We start from the raw sequence: 19,454 nt of genomic DNA, 5'->3' as shown, positions 1-19,454 counted from the left end.
ACATACTCCATACTGAAAAAGAATCTCAGAAGAGGGTTGAAAACTGGTTCACACTGTTTTTCTAGATATAGCAAATTGTCAGACAAGCATACTTAATGTGATGATTTAGACTTTATTAAATTATTTATAAGCCAGTATATCTAATTTTGACTGAAGATTATTACCAAAAAAAAAAAAAAAAAAATCCTGCAGCTGCTATAGATGTTTCTATATCTAGTACCTAATCTATTTTTAGCAGCCATGTTCCACAGCATGGAAAGAATGAAATCTAGACTTAATGGTCAAAATAAGATACTTAGGGTGTTATGCTCCCTTTTAGAATGAATAATGATTTTATTGATACAGACTAAGAGATAATTCTAATATTATATGACAAAACCATTTTTGCATATGTGGCCAAACAAGTGGCACATCGAATTCTATAACATTTTTTTCTTTTTTCTATTTATAAGTTAAAATGCCAATTTATTGATTTACAATGGGAAGGCTAACTTGGGCTGACTAAATTTAAGTACAATTAAGAAATTGTTTAATTAGGATATAGAATTTAATATAATACAATTTTGTACAAATATAAACATAAAAAAAAAAAAACAAAGGAAACTGAACCAACATTATATCTGGATGGTGAGATTTTATTTCCTTTTGAATATTCTGTTTTTCAATTCTTCAGTCATGGAAAAAAGAGATTAGTACAGGTAAGTCGCATATCTTTGGTTCTTTTGCAAGCCCTAAATTGCCTCCAACAATGAATGGCCTAGGAAGATGGCCTCTGCCTGTGGGAGTAAAACCAGCATCAGTCACCAGCATCAGTCACCAGTGACTGCCTCTAAATCAGTGGTCTTGTCTTAGTTCTCGCTTTCTTTGACCTGTTTGTAGTGTTTGATGCTGTTGACCACCTGCACCTTCTTAAATATTTCTCTTCTTTTGGGTTACTTTCCTGTACAATCCTAGATGTTTTCTTCTTCTCTTTGATTGTTCATTCTGTTTCCTTCACTAGCTTCTTTCTTCCTACCCACTACAGGTGGGCATTTCTCCAGCGTTCTGTCCTTCTCTCCATTATCTCCTTTGGTTCTCTCATCAGCTTTCACAGACTTAACTCTCTCCGTTCGTTCGTTCATTCTTTCATTCTTTTAGTATTTCTTGATTGCCTCCTGTGTAGCAGGCAGTGTATCAGCTCAGTATCTAAATAACAGAGAATCAGATAAACAATTACAGAAAATAATTTGAGTGTAATTCTTTGTGATAAGTGTCCTGGTGAGGTAGCATGGTATGGGATTGCACAGAAGAGGCTCCTGACTCAGCTTGTGGGGAGCACAGACAGAGGAGTGGCCATCAGGATGACCTTTCAGAAGAGATGTACTTAAACGCTGAGTAGGTGTTAGTTAGCAAGGGAGGGTTAGCAAGGGAGAACATCTCAAATCATGGGGACCACATAGCTTAAGGAAAGGCAGTTAGGCAAAACAGAGCATAGTCTCCAGAGAACCGTAGGGGGTTCAGCATAGGGGGAAGGGGGAAGGAGAGAAGAAGCTGGAGAAGGTCCAGATCAAGTGGGGTACAACCCAAGGGAAGTTTTCAGAATCATTTTGTGTTTTTAACCAGTGAAGATATTTAATTGAAAGATTAATTACAAGGTTATTACAGCTATTGGGGTGAGAAACGATGGAGACTGCAGTGAAGGTAGTTGTACTAGGAGTAGAGAGTAGGGAGTTGATTTGAAATATAAGGAAGTAGAATTTGATGACACTTGATTCGACTAATATTGAAGAGGAGGAGCTTTCTGTGTGGACCTGTGTGCTCTTTACCCATGTTAAATGGGTGGAGAGTGGGGCAGATTTGAAGAGAGGATGATACATTCAGTTTAATCTCCCCAAACCAATAATAATGTATCCTTGAGCCCTCAGGTTAAGAGTTATTTCCAGGGAAGTTCCTGGGAAGGCCTGTCTCTGCCCCGATGGCACCCTCGGTGTACCTGCCTGTGTCATAGCACTTATCACACTGAATTACAGTCATCAGTTTCCTTGTCCGTGCCTGCCGTTAGACTGTAAGCTCTGCAAGGGCAGGGATGGTGGGACAGTGCCTGACATTTCTCTGTCTCCAGTTTGTAGCACAGTGCAAGTGGTAGGCGTATCATATGTATTTCAGTTGAATTGAATTATTAAGGCCACTGTCAGGGAATAAATAGGATGGGACCAAAATTTTCGTATGTTCTCAACTTCTCTCTGGTGATGTGGCAGTAAACTAGAGTTGTTGAGAACACAAAAATGCTGTCGTTTATCGTTTTCTTAGATTAAAAAAAAATCTATGCTCTTGAAGTTGCCACTTTTAAGTCTTTCATTTTGGGAATCCTATGCATTACCTCTGTTGATTCTGATTTAACAGTTTCAAGGGGCTCGTTTTCTGTCACTGGATTCCTTCTCTAGAACCTGCATTTTCTCTGAAAGATATTTCTACCAATTAAAAGTGTGGTGTGAAAACAATATTGGTGTAATAAAAACAATGGGTTTCCATTACAAAATGATGGCCTAAACATACCCATTTATCTTTCCATACTTCTTAGATATCATTGCAAAAGACAAAACAGACATAAGAAAACTAATAAATCGTGATTGTAGAAAAGAAAGGCTTTGAATCCAAATTATCTATGTCTGAATCCAGGCTCTACCATTTACCAACTGTGTGCCTTTGGGCAAGTTCCTTACTCTTTTTTTTTTTTTTTTGTCCTCAATTTCCTCATCTGTAAAATAAGGATGATGATGGCAGTGCCTACCTTCTAGAGTTATTGTGAGGACCGAGAGAGGTCATGTGTGCAAAGTACTTGGAGTTTTTATATTTAGCCAATGTTGAATTAATGTTAGCTGCTTTCATTATTATTTGCTGATACCAGAAAGTCTAAGGAATTTCAAGGTAATAGAAAGCAGTTGGAATTTTATTGATTGAGAAACCAAAACAGTAACATGGAACTCAAAATAGGTGCTCCGGCTGCATGCTGAAGTCAGAGAATTCTCCATAGGGCCTCTTTACTGAAACTCCAAGCCTAGAGTCTGCAAGTGTGGCAGTAGGGAGCAGGTTTAGGAAAAATGGAACATCAAGGCAAATAATTAAGGGACTTCCTCCAAGACAGTTACTCCCCTTCTTCCGTCTCTCTATAGGCAGAGCTCTGACAACAGCTTTAGTTCCTAGGATAAGGCTACGAGAACAGCTCTTCAGGTGGGGTTAGGGGATTTGCTTTGGGGATGGTTGAGCAGGCCCTGTTCCCATGGACTTGGACTGGAGAGAGAGTGGGAGCGCAAAGCAGAGCTTCAGGTAGTGTGCGCCTCCACAGTAGATGGGTGAGGAGGGTGGAACAGGAGCAGGAAAAGAAAGGGAACTCAATCCGGGATTGACGTACATTAAAGGACCCTACCGCCAAAATACGGCCTTATTCTGGCAATCCTAAGGCAAAACTGCTTACCTTTCCTCAGCTTCTTTCGAAAGGGAAACCTGTCTGTCAGTGTACCTCCACTGTACCACTTACCTGCAGAGACCCACAGTGAAAGAGACCTCTCATTTGGAGTCTTGGAGACAGAGTAATACAACTGTTGAGGAAACCCATGCCTCTTACAGTTACTAACCCATGTAGTCCTTCACTTACTAATGTAAATAGGTGGTCCAGGCCCATCAGACATTTGCAGGAGACTAAACTTGAAAGAGGATGACTAAGATGAACAAATAGCTGACGTGGGAAAAACAGAGATAATGAGGAAGCGGAATGGAACTTTAGGAAGTTCTGATCGTAGGAGGTTTCCTCAGAATCAAGAGTGAATTGGGCCCATAAATTAAAAACCAACTGCCATGAGAAAAAGGAATGATTAAATAATTAGTTCTGTGTTGAAGTCTTTTTAAAAAATGTTTATATTTATTTATTTTGAGAGAGAGAGAGAGAGAGAGAGAGCGAGAGAGCAAGCACATGCAAGCATGGGGCAGAAAGAGGGAGAAAGAAAATCCCAAGCAGGCTCTACTCTCTGTCAGCACAGAGCCTGACACGAGGCTCGATCTCACGAACCATGAGATCATGACCTGAGCTGAAATCAAGAGTTGGCCACTTACCTGACTGAGCCACTCAGGCACCTCTGTGTTGAAGTCTCGATTGCTGAAATAAAAATGCAGTTGGAGTGGTCAATAATAGTCTTAAGACCAATTTTTACAAAAATAAAAGAGGAAATGTAGAGACCATAAGGCAAGAAGACCAAAAGAGAAAATACATGAGAGAAACTCATACTGTCGGGACAAATCTAAGTGGTCAATATTCATTTTGTAGAGTTACAGAAGGAAAGATCAGACAATGGAAGGGAGAAAATAAAGAAATGGAGAATATTTCCCTAAAATGAAGAGGCTATGAAGGGGCCACCAAGGAACAAGCAGGAAGAACACAAACAAAAGCTTCTATCTGTACATGGGTGAACTCCTTATGATTCCAGAGACAGAAAATAGCTTACATAGAAAGACTGGTGTTGGATTTCTCACCTGCAACATGATTTTCTTGAAGAGAAGTAGCTTCAGTGTTCTAAGAGAAAATTATTTTGAACAGAACTCTGCACCCAGCCTCACTAATGTTTATGTGGGGGTCAAAATAAATGAGAATTCTGAAAGTTTACCATACATACCCTTTTTGGAAAATTACTTTGAAGAGATACTCCCAGTAAAATGAAAACAAATCCAAGAAAGAGGGAGATTTGGATATAGAAAGCAACAGTGTGCAAAGAAACCAGTAAAACTTAAAGTTGTGTCCAGATAAAGGGGCTATGAAGCCTAGTTTGATTTTTAAGAAAAGATTTATACTTCAGCCAGGTCGCGATCTCGCGGTCCGTGAGTTCGAGCCCCGCGTCGGGCTCTGGGCTGATGGCTCAGAGCCTGGAGCCTGTTTCCGATTCTGTGTCTCCCTCTCTCTCTGCTCCTCCCCCGTTCATGCTCTGTCTCTCTCTGTCCCAAAAATAAATAAAACGTTGAAAAAAAAATTAAAAAAAAAAGAAAAGATTTATAAATATGTAGAAGTATAATAGAAATGCGTGTATGTGTATGCATATGTGTGTATGTATGTTATATATACAACATTCTGTAAAAACACAGGATAATATAAATATGTGTATGTGTGCATATTTGTGTGTGTGTGTGTGTGTGTGTGTGTGTGTATAGATAGATATACCTATAAATAACATTCTGTGACATTTCAGGTGATTTAAACAAATTGGGGGTAAGGAGAAAGTGAAACTGCTTAAGATCATCTGATTTTTTGTTTTAGAATTTACAGGTGTAATATGGGTTTATTAAAACTCAAATAATACAGAAGTACATAGGAGGGTGAAAAGTGAACGTCCTTACCTCAAGCATATATAACAAACTTAACAGATTAGGAAGAAGAAAATAGACATCTCAATAGAAGAATGTATTAAAAGCTTGAGCAGGCATTTCCCAAAGAAAAATCCAGTTGGTCAATAAATAAAAAAAGGTAATGAGACAAATGCATATTTTTTCAATGTTTAGTTTTGAGAAAGAGAGTGTAAGCAGGGAGGGGCATAGAGAGAGGGAGACACAGAATCCAAAGCAGGCTCCAGGCTCAGAGCTGTCAGCACAGAGCCTGACGCGGGGCTTGAACTTATAGACTGCGAGATCATCACCTGAGCCGAGGTCAGATGCTTGATCCACTGAGCCACCTAGGCACCGCAGAGACAAATGCATATTAAAACCATGATGAAAAGAGGTCTACAAACCTTTAGGAATTGCTAAATTAAAAAGACTGACAATACCAACTAGTTTGTAAACAGTTAGGCCTTATCTAGTAAAGGTAAAGATTTACACTATGACTCAGAAATTACATTTCTAGATTTATGGCCTACAAACATTGACCCCTGTGCACCTGAAAACTTGTACAAAAATGTTTATAGCAGCATTAAGAACCACTAATTTGAAACAACCCAAATCTCCATTCACACAACATAGAGTGGATAAATCATGGTATATATTCACACAAAGTAATACTATTTGGCAATGGAGATGAACAGACTAATACACCCCAACAACATGCATGAATCTCAGAAACTTAGTTATGAAAGAAACAGCCCAGAAAGAATACATACTATATATCATTCTATTAAAATACACTTCAGGGGCACCTGGGTGGCTCAGTCAGTTAGGCGTCCGACCTCGGCTCAGGTCATGATCTCACAGTCTGTGGGTTTGAGCCCCACATCAGGCTCTGTGCTGACAGCTCGGAGCCTGGAGCCTACTTCGCATTCTGTGTCTCCCTCTCTCTCTGCCCCTCCCCTCCTCACTCTCTGTCTCAAAAATAACATTAAAAAATTTTTTTTCTTTTTTAAAATACAATTCAAATTTAGGCCAAAATAAACAATACTGTTTAGGAATGCAAACTTAGGTATGATAAAGCCTTTAAAAGAAAGCAAGTTTAATAGTTGCCATAAAAATCAGGAAATATATTTCCTCTAGAAGTGAAGGAGGTGGGGTGGATGGAGTTGTGACCAAAAGAAGCAGGTAAGGGGTGTCTCAGTGCTGCCAGTATTCAGTAGTTTGACCTGGGTGATGATTACATATTGCCTTTTTGATAATTTGTTAAGCTACACATTTATAGTTTTATGTGTTCTGTACATGTGTTATATTTCACAGTGAAAGAGATTAAATTAAAAAAGCAAAGGTCCTACTTTATATCTTTATTCTCCACTTTATTCCCCTCTACAGAAGTAAACGCTGTTAATAGCCAACTTCCTTTCCATATGTGGTTTATTCTTAATATTGTTAGAAAAACAAAAGTTTATGGGTTTTAAAAATTATTAGAGGTTATAGGATAAAGATCTCCCTAGGAAAAAAGGAAAGGAAAATAAGAAAGCTTAACTATTTCAATAAAATCAGAAAAGTGGGAAAACAAGCTTTTCTTGATATCAAAAAAAGCATTTTATAAACTTTGATTCTCAGTGTGTTCATTTTGTTAAATGTTAAATGCATCAAGCTGTACTCTCCTATGCAATTTTCTCTATGTTACATTTCAGTAAAAATTTTATTTAAAAAAATCATACCCATTCCTGGCAGGGAACATTTGCAGGCATCCAAGAAAAAAGGAAAATTTATTTTATTGATAGGCTATCTATAAGAACCCAGTTAATTGTAGGGGCACCTTGGGTGGCCCACTCAGTCAGTTAAGCATCAGACTTCGTTCAGCTCAGGTCATCATCTTGCAGTTCGCAAGTTCGAGCCCCACATCAGGCTCTCTGCTGCCAGTGCAGAGCCCACTTTGGATCCTCTGTCTCCCTCTCTCTCTGCTCCTCCCCCACTCATGCTCTCTCAAAAAAAATTGTTAAAAAAGAAACCAACCGCAAATATATATAATGGTGAAACATTACCAATATCTTCATTAAAGTAAAAATCATGGAAACCAATTTGACAATAAACTTCATATACTGAAAAAAAAAAAGTAAAAATAAGACAAAAATGCTTACTATCATCTCCACTCTTCAACCTTATTCTGGAGGTTTCAGCCAATACAATAGAAGACAAGGAAAAAAATAAAAGGTACATGTATTGGAAAGAAAGCAGAAAGTTGTCATTAATAACATGTATATCATTGTCTACTGTAAAATTCAAGATAATTAATGATAACTAATACTAGAGTTCACACAGTTGGCTGGATAAAATTTAAACTTGCAAAGATAAATTACTTTCCTATATATTAACAGCAACGAATTAGAAAATAAAAGATACCTAGTCACAATTCTATGGAAATTTGTAAAGTACTTAGAAATAAAAACAATGAAACTACTGATGACTATCAAATAAGATGAGGACAAAAGGCTAGAGATTATGTTCCTTCATGACATAATTTCAGATTCAACAGAGAAGCTACAAGAATGGTAAAAAATTCTATCCCTTTTGCCCAGATTCTCCAAATGTTAATATTTGATCACATTTGCTTTATCCTATTCCCTCTCTTCTCTCTCTCCTCTCCTTGCCCATTCCCCCCCCCCTTTCTATATGTATAACACATGTATACATATACATGCATATTGTTTGTTTGAACCGTTTTTGAGGGTAAGCTACAGACATCATGCCCCTTTGCCCCTAAATACTTAAGTGTCTTTTCCTAAAAAACAAGTAGTCTCTTTGACTGCAGACTCGTACACAAAATAGGAAACTATAAGTAATGGATAAAATTAACACTAGTATCTAATTTACAGACCTTATTTTCAGATTTTGCCAATTATTCCGATGATATCCTTTTTAGTAAAAGTCCCAGATCACATGTTGCGTTCAGTTCTCATCTTCAGCCTTGGTGTTGATATTTTTGAACAGTAAACACTAGTTATATTGTGCAGTGTCCCTTACATTCAGCTTAATGCATTTTTGGTAGGAATACTCGGAAGTAATGCTGTGCTCATCTCATTGCACATGGTGTTGATTTGTCCCATTATGACCCCGTTAACTTTGATCATCTGTATAAGATGGTGTCTTATACCAAAGAACTTCTTATAGGTTTTTAACAAACTGATTTCAAAATTCATTACGTGAGTAATGGAGAAAAACAGCCAAGAGGTTTATGAAAAAGTAACACAAAGGGGAATTTGTCCTACTAGATGTCGATTGATACTTCAAAGCTAACATAATTAAGACAGTGTGATAATGGTATAGGAATAGACCGTGGAACTGAACAGATCCCAGAAGCCCATGGCCACTGATCCCTAGAACAGTGCGACTGCTGTCTCAAGTATGCTGTGCTCAGCACTTGAAACTAACTGACGATAACACCAGAACCTGTCAAAGCGAATTTATTTTATTGCTGCCATCTTAGACGCTAAAGATTACTCTGCCCTGAGAAGCCAAATATTTACATACACATCTCGTATAGGGCATAGAGTCTCTTTGGTAGGAAATGCTTACACAACTAAGTAATATTGCCTGCTGATATGAATGGGTTGCTTTTGCCTGAGCAGCTTGGACTCTGGGAGTAGTAAAAAGGTCTGGTTGCTGGTCAGGGGCGGGAGCTAGCTGGCTCAGTCTTCCTTGGATTTCCTGTCGGGTTTCCAGGTGTACAACAGAAGACCTGTCTTCTCCGGCAGAGGTAATGGAAAGCTTCATATTTGGAAAAAAGTGACCAGTTAAACAATTTATCCTTTAGCTATTTGATATTTATAACCAGCTAATACTTTTAGCGGTGAAAGTTCTTATTTTTTTAATGGCCTCCCCACACATATTTGATAGAACATTTAGAGGTGGCTACATCTTGTAAGTAATAGACTTATTAAGCAATAAATGTTAACATGCTATTTTATTTGCAAGCTTTTGCCATTAAGATTTTGTGGTTTTGCTTTGCATTGATTGTGTGCATTCTTAAAGAGTAATAGATTTTGTGTCTAAATTTGTGATTAGACCTGGATAATTGGGATTTTCCTGATTCTACTCTAGAACATGTCAATTTTGTGTCTGATAAAGGTGATATTTCGATTCAGTATAGAAGAGGTGGCTTTCCATAAATGGTTTGGGGGCAACAGCCTATCCATTTGAGAGGAACAGTTAGAGCCCTACCTCCTATAATACACAAAAGTAAGTTCTGGATATATTCAGGTTCTGAATATAAAAAGTCAAAACTGTAAAATTACTAGAAGTAAGTGGGAATTCTTTATAATTTTATAATGATTTAGAAATAAAGGAGATACAGAGCAGCCTTGTTTCTTTTTCTTTTTGCAAAGAAACCTTAGAAGAAAAGACTGAAAGATTCAGACGAAAACTTCCATCTGTTAAAAGATACCATAAACAAAATTGAGACAAGTAGCAGGCTGGAAGAAAGAAATATAATAATCTCTATAAACCTGTGAGAAGAAAACTCAGTAGATGGAAAAGTAGGCAAGGGATGTGATCAGGCAGTTCCCCAAAGAAGAAATAAAATGGGCTGATAAACATGTGAACTAGTAAAAATCAGGGAAATACAAATTACCTGACACCAATTTGCACCGTTCTGATGGGCACAAATGAAAGAGCTTGAAGACAGCATGAATAGGCACTTCCAGAAATCATTGCTGGAGTGTAAATTGTTCCAGTCTTTTTGGAGAGCAGTATGGCTCTGTGACAACATTGCATCTGTAACAGGTCAAAGCGTATATTCCTTTGACCCAGAAATACTCGGACATTTGCATCTCGATATACATAACGGAAGCTTTGTTACAATATTGTAATGGTGAAAACAGCAGCAACCTAATCATCTATCCCCTGATGGGGGACAGCTAGCTTCTTCCTTCCTTTAGGCTGGAAACTAAAGCCCATTTCCCTGGTTACCATAAGCTCCTGCTTACTCCCTGGGGTAAACAGCAAGTTGTGACAGGGTGAGCACACAGAAGAGAAGATGGCTCGGACATAGTAGGTGCACACTGCTTTAGCTGGAGGTTGCCTTCTGGATATTAGAAGTTCACCTCTGCATACAAGTTCACATTGGAGTTTTTACATTTTCTAGTGGAAGTTCCTGAATCAGGTAACCTAGTTCCCTGGGTGATTTTAATAGTAGCAAGTCATTTTTAGGAAGGTGGGATTTACACGTGGAGAATTTGGGGGAGGATTCAGAGAACTATTTAACAATCTAAAACCCGATTTTATTTCGGTCAAGTTGATGAGCCTATGCTGTATCCCACATAATGAAAAGCAATGCTTAGTCTCCATGACATTATCCCTGACAAACTCCCATGATTTATTCAAAATAAAATTTGACTTTCTGATATGTTAGTCACTCTTGGGCTATAAATATGTACAAAGAAATCTCTAGTTACTGACCAAAGAGAAAGAACAGTAACCTCTTCACTCCTGGCTATCAGACCTCTTGACAGGATGTTTAATATTTATCAAAAATTGATCAGATGCTCTTTACCCAGCAGTTTAATTTGCATAGATAATGAAATTACTTACAAAAGCCAGCAATTGAGTTAGACCAACCCTGTTCAATAGAAATGTTACGTGAACCACAACATTTAAAAATTTCTAGTAGCCACATTAAAAATGTAAAAGGCCATTTGTGCTCTTTTTTTTTTTTTTTTTTTTTTTTATGGTGCTTGAAGTAAAACAGCCCATCCTCTGCAAGTCCATCTATGTTGTTCCTTAGGCGTTCTCTGCTCAAATTGTTGAAGGATGGTGGTTTGTTTCATGGTTTTTGTATTTGAGTCTAATGCACGTTCTAACATGATAGAGGCAATGCATTGTGTAGCCACGGTTTTCTGGAGAAGTTGATATTTTAGGAATTGTATTTCAGATCTTAAATAAAATTTGTTTCTAAATTTCAAAGCAATAAATAAAAATAAAAATGTAAAAGGCAGGCAACATTAATTTTAATAATACTTTTATTTAACTCAGGATATAAAAAATTTTTCAACATGTATTCAATACGAAAATTTGTAATTTTACATTCATTTTTGGATATTAAGTCTTTGAAATCCAGTGGGCATTTTACATTTAGAACATATCTCAGTTTGGACCATCCTCATTTCAACATTAATGTTGGTTAATTAATTGATTGATTTAATTAATGCTCAACATTAATATATGACTAGTGGCTACTGCATTGGACAGTGTAGGACTAGCCTTTACAAGCTCTAAAGGACAGAAATGGTGATGGTATCTCCATTCTCTTTTGCTGTATCCGCAGCATCTTACACAGTACCTGGTACATAGCAAGTATCTGATAAGATTTTTGGCTTAATGAACGAGTGGATAAATCTAAAACTGTCTTTTCACTAACTCCTCAACCTTTAATACATTTGAGTTATAGTTGTCACAAAAATAGTTGTCAATAAACTTATAATGGAGTATCTGCTGTACAGCCATTTAGAGAAAATCCTAGAATAGACTGTATGTCCTTTCTGTCCAAAAGCAGTTTTAAAAAATTGTTGACTATAGGTAATAAAGTGAGTGACGTTATAGACATTCTTAGAGTTCCCATCTGCTGACCACAGCAATTCTGTTTTTTCTTTAAATTTGCCTCACTAATTTTTATTTATTTATATATTTTAAAAGTATACATATTTTCAATAAATATTTATTTTTAATAAATACTATTTATTTTTGAGACAGAGAGAGAGAACAAGCAGGGGAGGGGCAGAGACAGAAGGGAACAGAGGACCTGAGGCTGGCTCTGTGCCGACAGCTGTGAGCCCAGTGTGGGGCTTGAACTCATGAACTGTGAGATCACGATCTGAGCCGAAGTCGGACTTCGGGCGACTGAGCCACCCAGGTGCCCCTAAATTTGTGTCACTAATTTTTAGAAACATTTATATTTTGAGAAGACTGTTGTATAACCCAACTCCTGCCCCCCAAATCGTATATCTCTTAAGTATAATTATATCAATGTCCACTGAGAGCTGTACTGTTTTGAGCGTCCCTGTCATTGTTTACTCTGACTTAAAATCAGTGAAACTTCTAGTGCCTTAAATATCTCCAGCTGTTTTAGGTGTTAGAGGTAGTACAGAATAATTGTTATACATGACCTTTCCCCTTGAGGAGCTTATAACCTATTGGGAGGAGAAAAACATTAACAAAATGAGTAGAGAAGAATTAAATTTGTAAGTTTTTGTTTAGTGTTTTCTGTGTGCCTTAGGCTTGGTGCTAGAAAGATGAATACAAGTACATTTCTCTCTCTTCAAATAGCTTGCAGATACGTTGAAGATTCATATATAAACCAATAAACATTTTAGGGGCGCTGGGATGGCTCAGTCAGTTGTGCCTGACTTCAGGTCATGATTTCACAATTCATGAGTTTGAGCCCCACGTCAAGCTCTGTGCTGACAGCTCGGAGCCTGGAGCCTGCTTCAGTTTCTGTGTCTCCCTCTCTCTCTGCCCCTCCCCTGCTCGGGCGCGTTCTGTCTCTCTCTCTCAAAAATAAATAAACATTAAAATAAAACTTTATTAATAAACATTTTAATAGCAGTATGAAAAATCTGTGAGGTACAAGAATAATATCCCCTTATGCAGATGAGGAAGCTGAGACTCAGTGAGGGTCAGTGACTTGCTCAAGGTAGCAGTTAGAAAAAAACCTGGATTCAAATCTGGATATTTGTAGGAGCCTTTGCTCTTTCTTCCACACCACACTTTCTGTATTTCAAGATTCCTAGAAAGAGAAATTGAGTTCTTCACTTGAGGTAAATCACGGCTCATGAGTCAATTTTCTAACTGATTCTAGATTGCCTAATATAATCATGTGTTTACATAATCTTATAGAAAGTGCATATCCTATCATTTGAATTGTAGGGTGCTGAACTGTAAGGGCCCTAGGGTTTTATTGGTGAGAAAGCTGTAAGGGCTGGACTTGGAGGCATTTCCACAAGTAGGCATTGAAGGGTAGGAGGCCAGGCCAAGGTCTAAGGGAAGTACTCGCCTTTCCAAGCAGCGAGACAAACTTAAACAGGCAGGAGTGTGAGAGATCAGGACAAAGTTAGGTCATCAGAGGCCCTAAATCACTAGTTGAACACTCCGTACTTGAACAGGAAGGAACCGTCAAAGATTCTCAAGCAGGACTAACAGGTCGGAGTTGAGTGATTCGGTGATTCATGGTTCATTAGTTTTTTAGTTTCTCTTAGATCTGTGCAATTTCTTTTCAGTTCTTATTTAAAACTATACCTTAGGAAGTGGGATTTTGATTAAGAATATATATATATAAGGCTTATGTTAGGTTGATAATAAATGTTTATTTATATTACAGAAGTTTGTTAGGTGCCCAGCATCGTCCTAAATATTAATTAACATTATACTAGTGCCTATTCCTAATATAAGAAATTAGATAAGTCTTTAAGGTAACAGACAACTATAGTAGCTTCTTATTCTATCCAATATGTTGTTTAAGCATCTTTGGTTCTATAGCTATGTAAGGGTTTGTGTAGACTGGTATAAACAATTGTAAGGATAATAGAAACAATATAAAATTTTAGTTTTTTTTTACTCTAAAATAATCTTGAAGTCGTTTTTAGTGAACTAGGTGATATAATTTCAGAAATTACAGAAAGCTTCAGAAAGCTTTCAAATATCAATTGTAGAAATAGCTTTCCTTAGTGAAGCTCTTAATAGGGTGAAAGATGCTCTTTGAGATAAGTATAAGGATATTTTTTGTTGACTGCCATAATGTCTGGAGTGGGATTTAAATTCCAAATTTTGCTATAACTCTTTGAAAGCCAGTTTTCTCTTTAAGTGTGTAATTATATACTGTGGACAAATCATAGGTTTTATGTGTGTGTATTTTTATTTATACATGACTCATTCACATTTGTGATTATATTTATGTAGTTCTCTAATATTTTCAGTTTAATTTAGTTGGCCTGTGTTTTTGTTCTCCTCTAAGGAAATAAGAAAATTTGTCCTGTTAGCTTTTGGATTATTAAACCCCTCCTCCTTCTCTTGCAAATTTCAAGTTGTCAGCCATTTTCTTGAGTTTATAATGCTATTTTTCCTCCCTTGGAAAAAAATTTTTTTACAGTTTCCAAAATCTGAAAGTAGTTGTATGAAATACAAATGGAGACTAGCTCCTTAAAATTATCTTAAGTAGTATGTGCGAACGTATAAAATAACCTAAGCAAATAAAAAGTAAATCCACGTTATAAATCTTCCCCATCCCCTTTTAAAGCTAAAATGATTATGACCAAATTTTGTTTATGTTTTTAATCTGCTTGGCCATCTGTGGAAGACTGTCCTCTTCTTTCCTAGGCCACAGACCTCCACCAGCACGAAGTGGACATCGTTGTGTGGCAGATAATACCAACCTCTATGTGTTTGGAGGTTATAACCCAGATTACGATGAATCTGGAGGGCCAGATAATGAAGACTATCCTCTCTTCAGGGAGCTTTGGAGGTATCATTTTGCTACAGGAGTATGGCACCAGATGGGCACAGATGGCTACATGCCCCGGGAATTGGCATCTATGTCACGTGAGTGCAAGCTGTCCTGAACTTTTGACTCTTTCATAATTAAGCAATGTCTGTGAGAACAGGTTTAGTGCCGTGTGTTTTTTGTTCGTAATTTATAATAATGCTGTAATATGATTAAACCCTGTTAATGGGTAGACTTTTCACTATGGTAATAATATAGCATGGTGATTCAGAATCACTTGGCAGTTGGATAGTCCTGAGTTTAAATCTAGCTGTGTACCATTTGCTTGCTTGATGAGTTTTAGCGTCAAGTTCCTTACCTGTAAACTGGGATTAGTGATATCTCAGTGGGTTCAGTATAAAGGTTCATATATATGTATGTATGCTAAGCACAATGTAGTAGAAGATCAACAGATGGGGCTTATAATGGCAATGATAGCTTCTGAACAAAGTACTTCACGTGTAGTATCTGTTTACCTAATGACATCTGTATAATGCACAAACTAGAATTACTGCCATTGTACAAATGAGAAACTGAGTGGAAAGAGCGCAAGTATGTCCATCGACTGATAAATGGGTAAACAAGATGTGGTACACACACACACACACACACACACACACACACACACACACACACACACAATGGAATATCACTCAGCCATCAAAAAGAATGAAATCTTGTCATTTGCAATGACATGGATGGAGCTAGAGTATATTATACTAAATGAAATAAGTCAGAGAAAGACAGATACCATATGATTTCACTCATGTAGAATTTAGGAAGCAAAACAGATGAACATATGGGAAGCGGGGGAAAAGAGGGAAGCAAATCACAAGAGACTCCTAATGATAGAAAACAAACAGGGTTGATGGAGGGAGGTGAGTGGGGGGGGGTGGACTAGATGGGTGATGGGTACTAAGGGCACTTGTTGAGATGAGCACTGGGTGTTATATATGAGTGATGAATCACTAAATCCTATTCCAAAACCAGTATTACACTATATGTTAACTAACTAGAATTTAAATCAAAATTTGGAAGGGAAAAAAAAAAGAGAAACTGAGGCTACAGAGATGCCCTAAGGAAATGGCTAAGAGTGCAGGCTCTGGAGTTAGATTGCCTGGAATTGAATCCTAGCTTGGCAAGATTCTTTTTGGGAAACGTTCAACAAGGTTAAACCACTTTCCACTTGTTTCATCAGCTATAAAAATGGAGAAGATAAGATTAGTTCCCACCTCATAGGGCTGTTGTGAGGATTAATTTGGAGATTAAATAACTTTCCTGAGGTCACATGAGAATTGAAACCTAGCTCTAGCTGGCTTCAGAGCCCATGCTGATTCTTATTCTGTATTAACTGAATAATTGATTTTAGAAAAGAAATGCCATTGAAATAATACAGTAGCACTATTTTGGGAGCATTTGTCATCAGAGAGAAAGAATGTGTGTGTGTGTGTGTGTGTGGCAGGAACAGAAGAGATCTAGAGAAGAACACCAAAGGTACCAGCAGGATATTGGTGTTTCTTTTTATCTGGTGGAGGATTAAGGTGACAGAAACCATAATTTAAAATGTAGAGATCATTCATTCCCCTGGCAAAAACAGAATGATCATTTTATCCCTTCATCCAGAGCCCTGCTGGGCCTTTGCTAAGACAAAGATAATACTTCATGTTCCTCTGCCTTACTGCGTACTTGAACCGCCTTGAGCGGCAGTGGTTCATGTCATTTAGTATTATTATCCACAGTATTTCATGAACTCCACAAATACACATTGAATACATGTCACACACCTAACAATGAGCTGGCTACATGACACAGTCCATAGAGTGTGAATTAAACCTTTTTCTGCAGTACTTTGTAGTAGTTAGATGTCAGTGGTTTGGGCTATCTTCTGAGAGCATTAAAGCAGGCTTTTTTTTTCCCCCAGTTTCTCAGTGATTCTGGGTTTATGTGGGAACATATTACAGGTAGCCAGTACGTAAATGGAATTTGTGCTTCTCCTTCCCCAGTTGTGCTGCATGGAAACAACCTGTTGGTATTCGGAGGTACAGGCATCCCATTTGGCGAGAGCAACGGCAATGATGTCCACGTGTGTAACGTGAAGTATAAGAGATGGGCTTTACTTAGCTGTCGTGGGAAGAAACCCAGTCGTATATATGGACAGGTACCAATCTGTGGCCAGTCACGGTGGATGTATTTCTGCAGATTTTTCTAGTTTGGGGGACAATGTCAGAATAATTTTTTCCATGTTTTTAACAGAGAATAAATTCACTGGGGTTAATATTTGATTTTTCAGTTCTGATAAGAAGTTGTAATTTATAAATCTGGTTGCTCGCCTTCTCCCTTCCTTTTTTTCCCTCACTCTTTGTTTCTAGTCCAATTGGGCATCGTGATCTAGATCTATACAGAAGTATTTTTCAGTGTCAGGACCCACCACATCCCCACCCCCACCTCCAGTGAGAGATTGGGCTCTACGTATGGTCTGCACGCTGCCACCTTTAGAACAATGCGATTCTGTGGAGAGCTTTCTAACCTAAGTAGTAGAGGAGGTGATCTCCACACTTTGGTACAAGACTTTTATAAGACTGATCTGAGCTAAAACACAGATTATGTGGAGATGAGTTTCTAGTTACATTGCCGTGCTTCAAATCATAGGTTTGAAAAGTTATATCCAAAAAGATAGGGTGCGACCTACCAGCATCAGAGACCCTTTGAAAGTAATGGACTAAGCTTAAAACAGCTAAGCTTTGGCTTCTTGTTCAGCTGGCCAGCTTTCGTACTGGTAAATACCTTCCTTCTGAGCTATGTGTAGAGGCACACACTAGATAACTCTATCCCACCACAGGAGGCATTTAAACTCTGATAACATGATCATAACAAAAGCTGAGCTTATGCTAAAGAAGAATCTGGTGGAAAATGTGAAGTTTTATGACTGCTAACTCTAGACATTTTACTTAAGGAGTTCTGGTGGCTTATTTTCATATCTGCTTCTTCTTCTTAGAGCAGTTTTCTTCATACTGCTTAGAAAGAGAAGCAGCTTTGCATGGAAATGCTAATGCCCCCGATGTATATACATTCTTGGGTTGGCTAAGACCCGTAAGGAACATCCAGTCCTCTTGCCTATCTAGGTAGGACTGCTTTCCAGTTGAGCAAAGCTCTACCTTTCTAAAAGTAATCTCTGGGTTCTCTAAAATCTTTAATCCTTTAAACATCTGATATTCTAGAAGGTTGAAAAGTACAAAAGAATTTCATAAAGTCTGATTTTGGGGTATTTAGTAAGTTTACATTCTTTAACAAAGTGTTCATGAGTCAGTGGTGTTCACATTTCCTTGTTTTCCAGGCCATGGCGATCATCAATGGCTCCCTTTATGTTTTTGGAGGGACAACTGGCTATATTTATAGCACAGATCTGCACAAATTAGATCTCAATACCAGAGAGTGGACACAACTGAAACCAAACAACCTATCCTGTGATCTGCCAGAAGAGAGGTAAGGTTCTAGGATTAAAGCATATTTATTCATTCTTGCTAAGATTTGACTCTATTCAGAATATTGGTAATATGGTTTAAAGAAAATTCTTAAAGCCTGGTTAAAATAGCTAACTGGCTGGTAGATGCCAGTTCAGCATTAAAGAAAGGTCTTCTGGTTAAGGAGTGCTATTTCTCCATTAACTATAGATTTTTTCCTCATGTTATTTTCTTTCATACCTCAGTTTTTCTGCATTAAGAAGATAGTAACACTTTGAAGAAGAAACCAGTGGTAGCAATTGTAATTAAATATCATGTTATAGACAAAACAATTACTTTCTAGTTACTTTTTTGATTTCCCTTCTTAACTAGCATATTAGGATTCTTTGGCTCATTTGCTCCCAGCTGTATACCCAGAAGAAGGCGCAGTGCCCGTGGCATCAGTTCCCATAGTAGTACTCAATGAATATTGATCGGATGGATGGATGGAAAGGAGGGAGGGAGGCCACTGATTTTAAGTGCCCTGTTAAGCACGCAAACATCACATGGTGCTCCTAGTTGCCTTCTAGGAACAGGTGTAGGCCTTTCACTTTTGTTTCCTGATAGGAGTTGCCTTTTAGCAGTAAGCTCTATGAAAAACTTAATTTCTTCCCCTCCTGTTTAAAAGTAAAGACAGTGGGGGCACGTGGCTGGCTCAGAAGAGCACACAAGTCTTGGTCTTAGGGCTGTGCGTGCAAGCCCCATGTTGGGTGTAGTGATTACTTACATGAATAAACTTAAAAAAATACACATTAAATGCAAAGACAGCAAACATTTTTTTATTCACTCTGTTCAGATGAATGCAGTTAACTCTTTGTTTCCTTTAAACAAAATAGCATAGAGGTGCTAAGGAAGACTTTATCTTTTTTGCAGTATGTCAGTGGGCTGATGATTGTAGAACTACCGTGTGAGGACTTGGGAGGTGGACCGCTACTGGAATAATTTTGATGTAATTTATTTTATCAGCACCAGGGCCTTCAGGGAAAGGAGGAAATAGATTAAGTTTTCAAAGCATTTTCACATGGTTGCCTTCTTGAATCATTTTATGGACATATTATAAATTGTTTCAGCTTCTAGCT

General features: G+C 37.7%; 1 protein-coding gene across 4 annotated transcripts in view; it reads left to right on the top strand.

Annotated features, from left to right (window-relative positions):
* KLHDC10 (kelch domain containing 10) overlaps positions 1–19,454 on the top strand; it is a 60,251-nt gene that overhangs the window by 29,960 nt on the left and 10,837 nt on the right. For all 4 annotated transcript variants that reach the window (XM_025929874.2, XM_086690266.1, XM_086690275.1 and 1 more), the window contains 3 exons: positions 14,713–14,934; positions 16,879–17,033; positions 18,210–18,358. In XM_025929874.2, the coding sequence (XP_025785659.1) occupies positions 14,713–14,934; positions 16,879–17,033; positions 18,210–18,358 (526 nt within the window). The remainder of the gene's footprint in view (positions 1–14,712; positions 14,935–16,878; positions 17,034–18,209; positions 18,359–19,454) is intronic.

This window comes from Puma concolor, chromosome A2 (assembly GCF_028749965.1).
Source record: "Puma concolor isolate L17-30 chromosome A2, mPumCon1.1.hap2, whole genome shotgun sequence".
Taxonomy (NCBI): domain Eukaryota; kingdom Metazoa; phylum Chordata; class Mammalia; order Carnivora; family Felidae; genus Puma; species Puma concolor.
The sequence above is the reverse complement of the archived record's forward strand: the minus strand, read 5'-3'. Positions and strand labels throughout refer to the sequence as shown.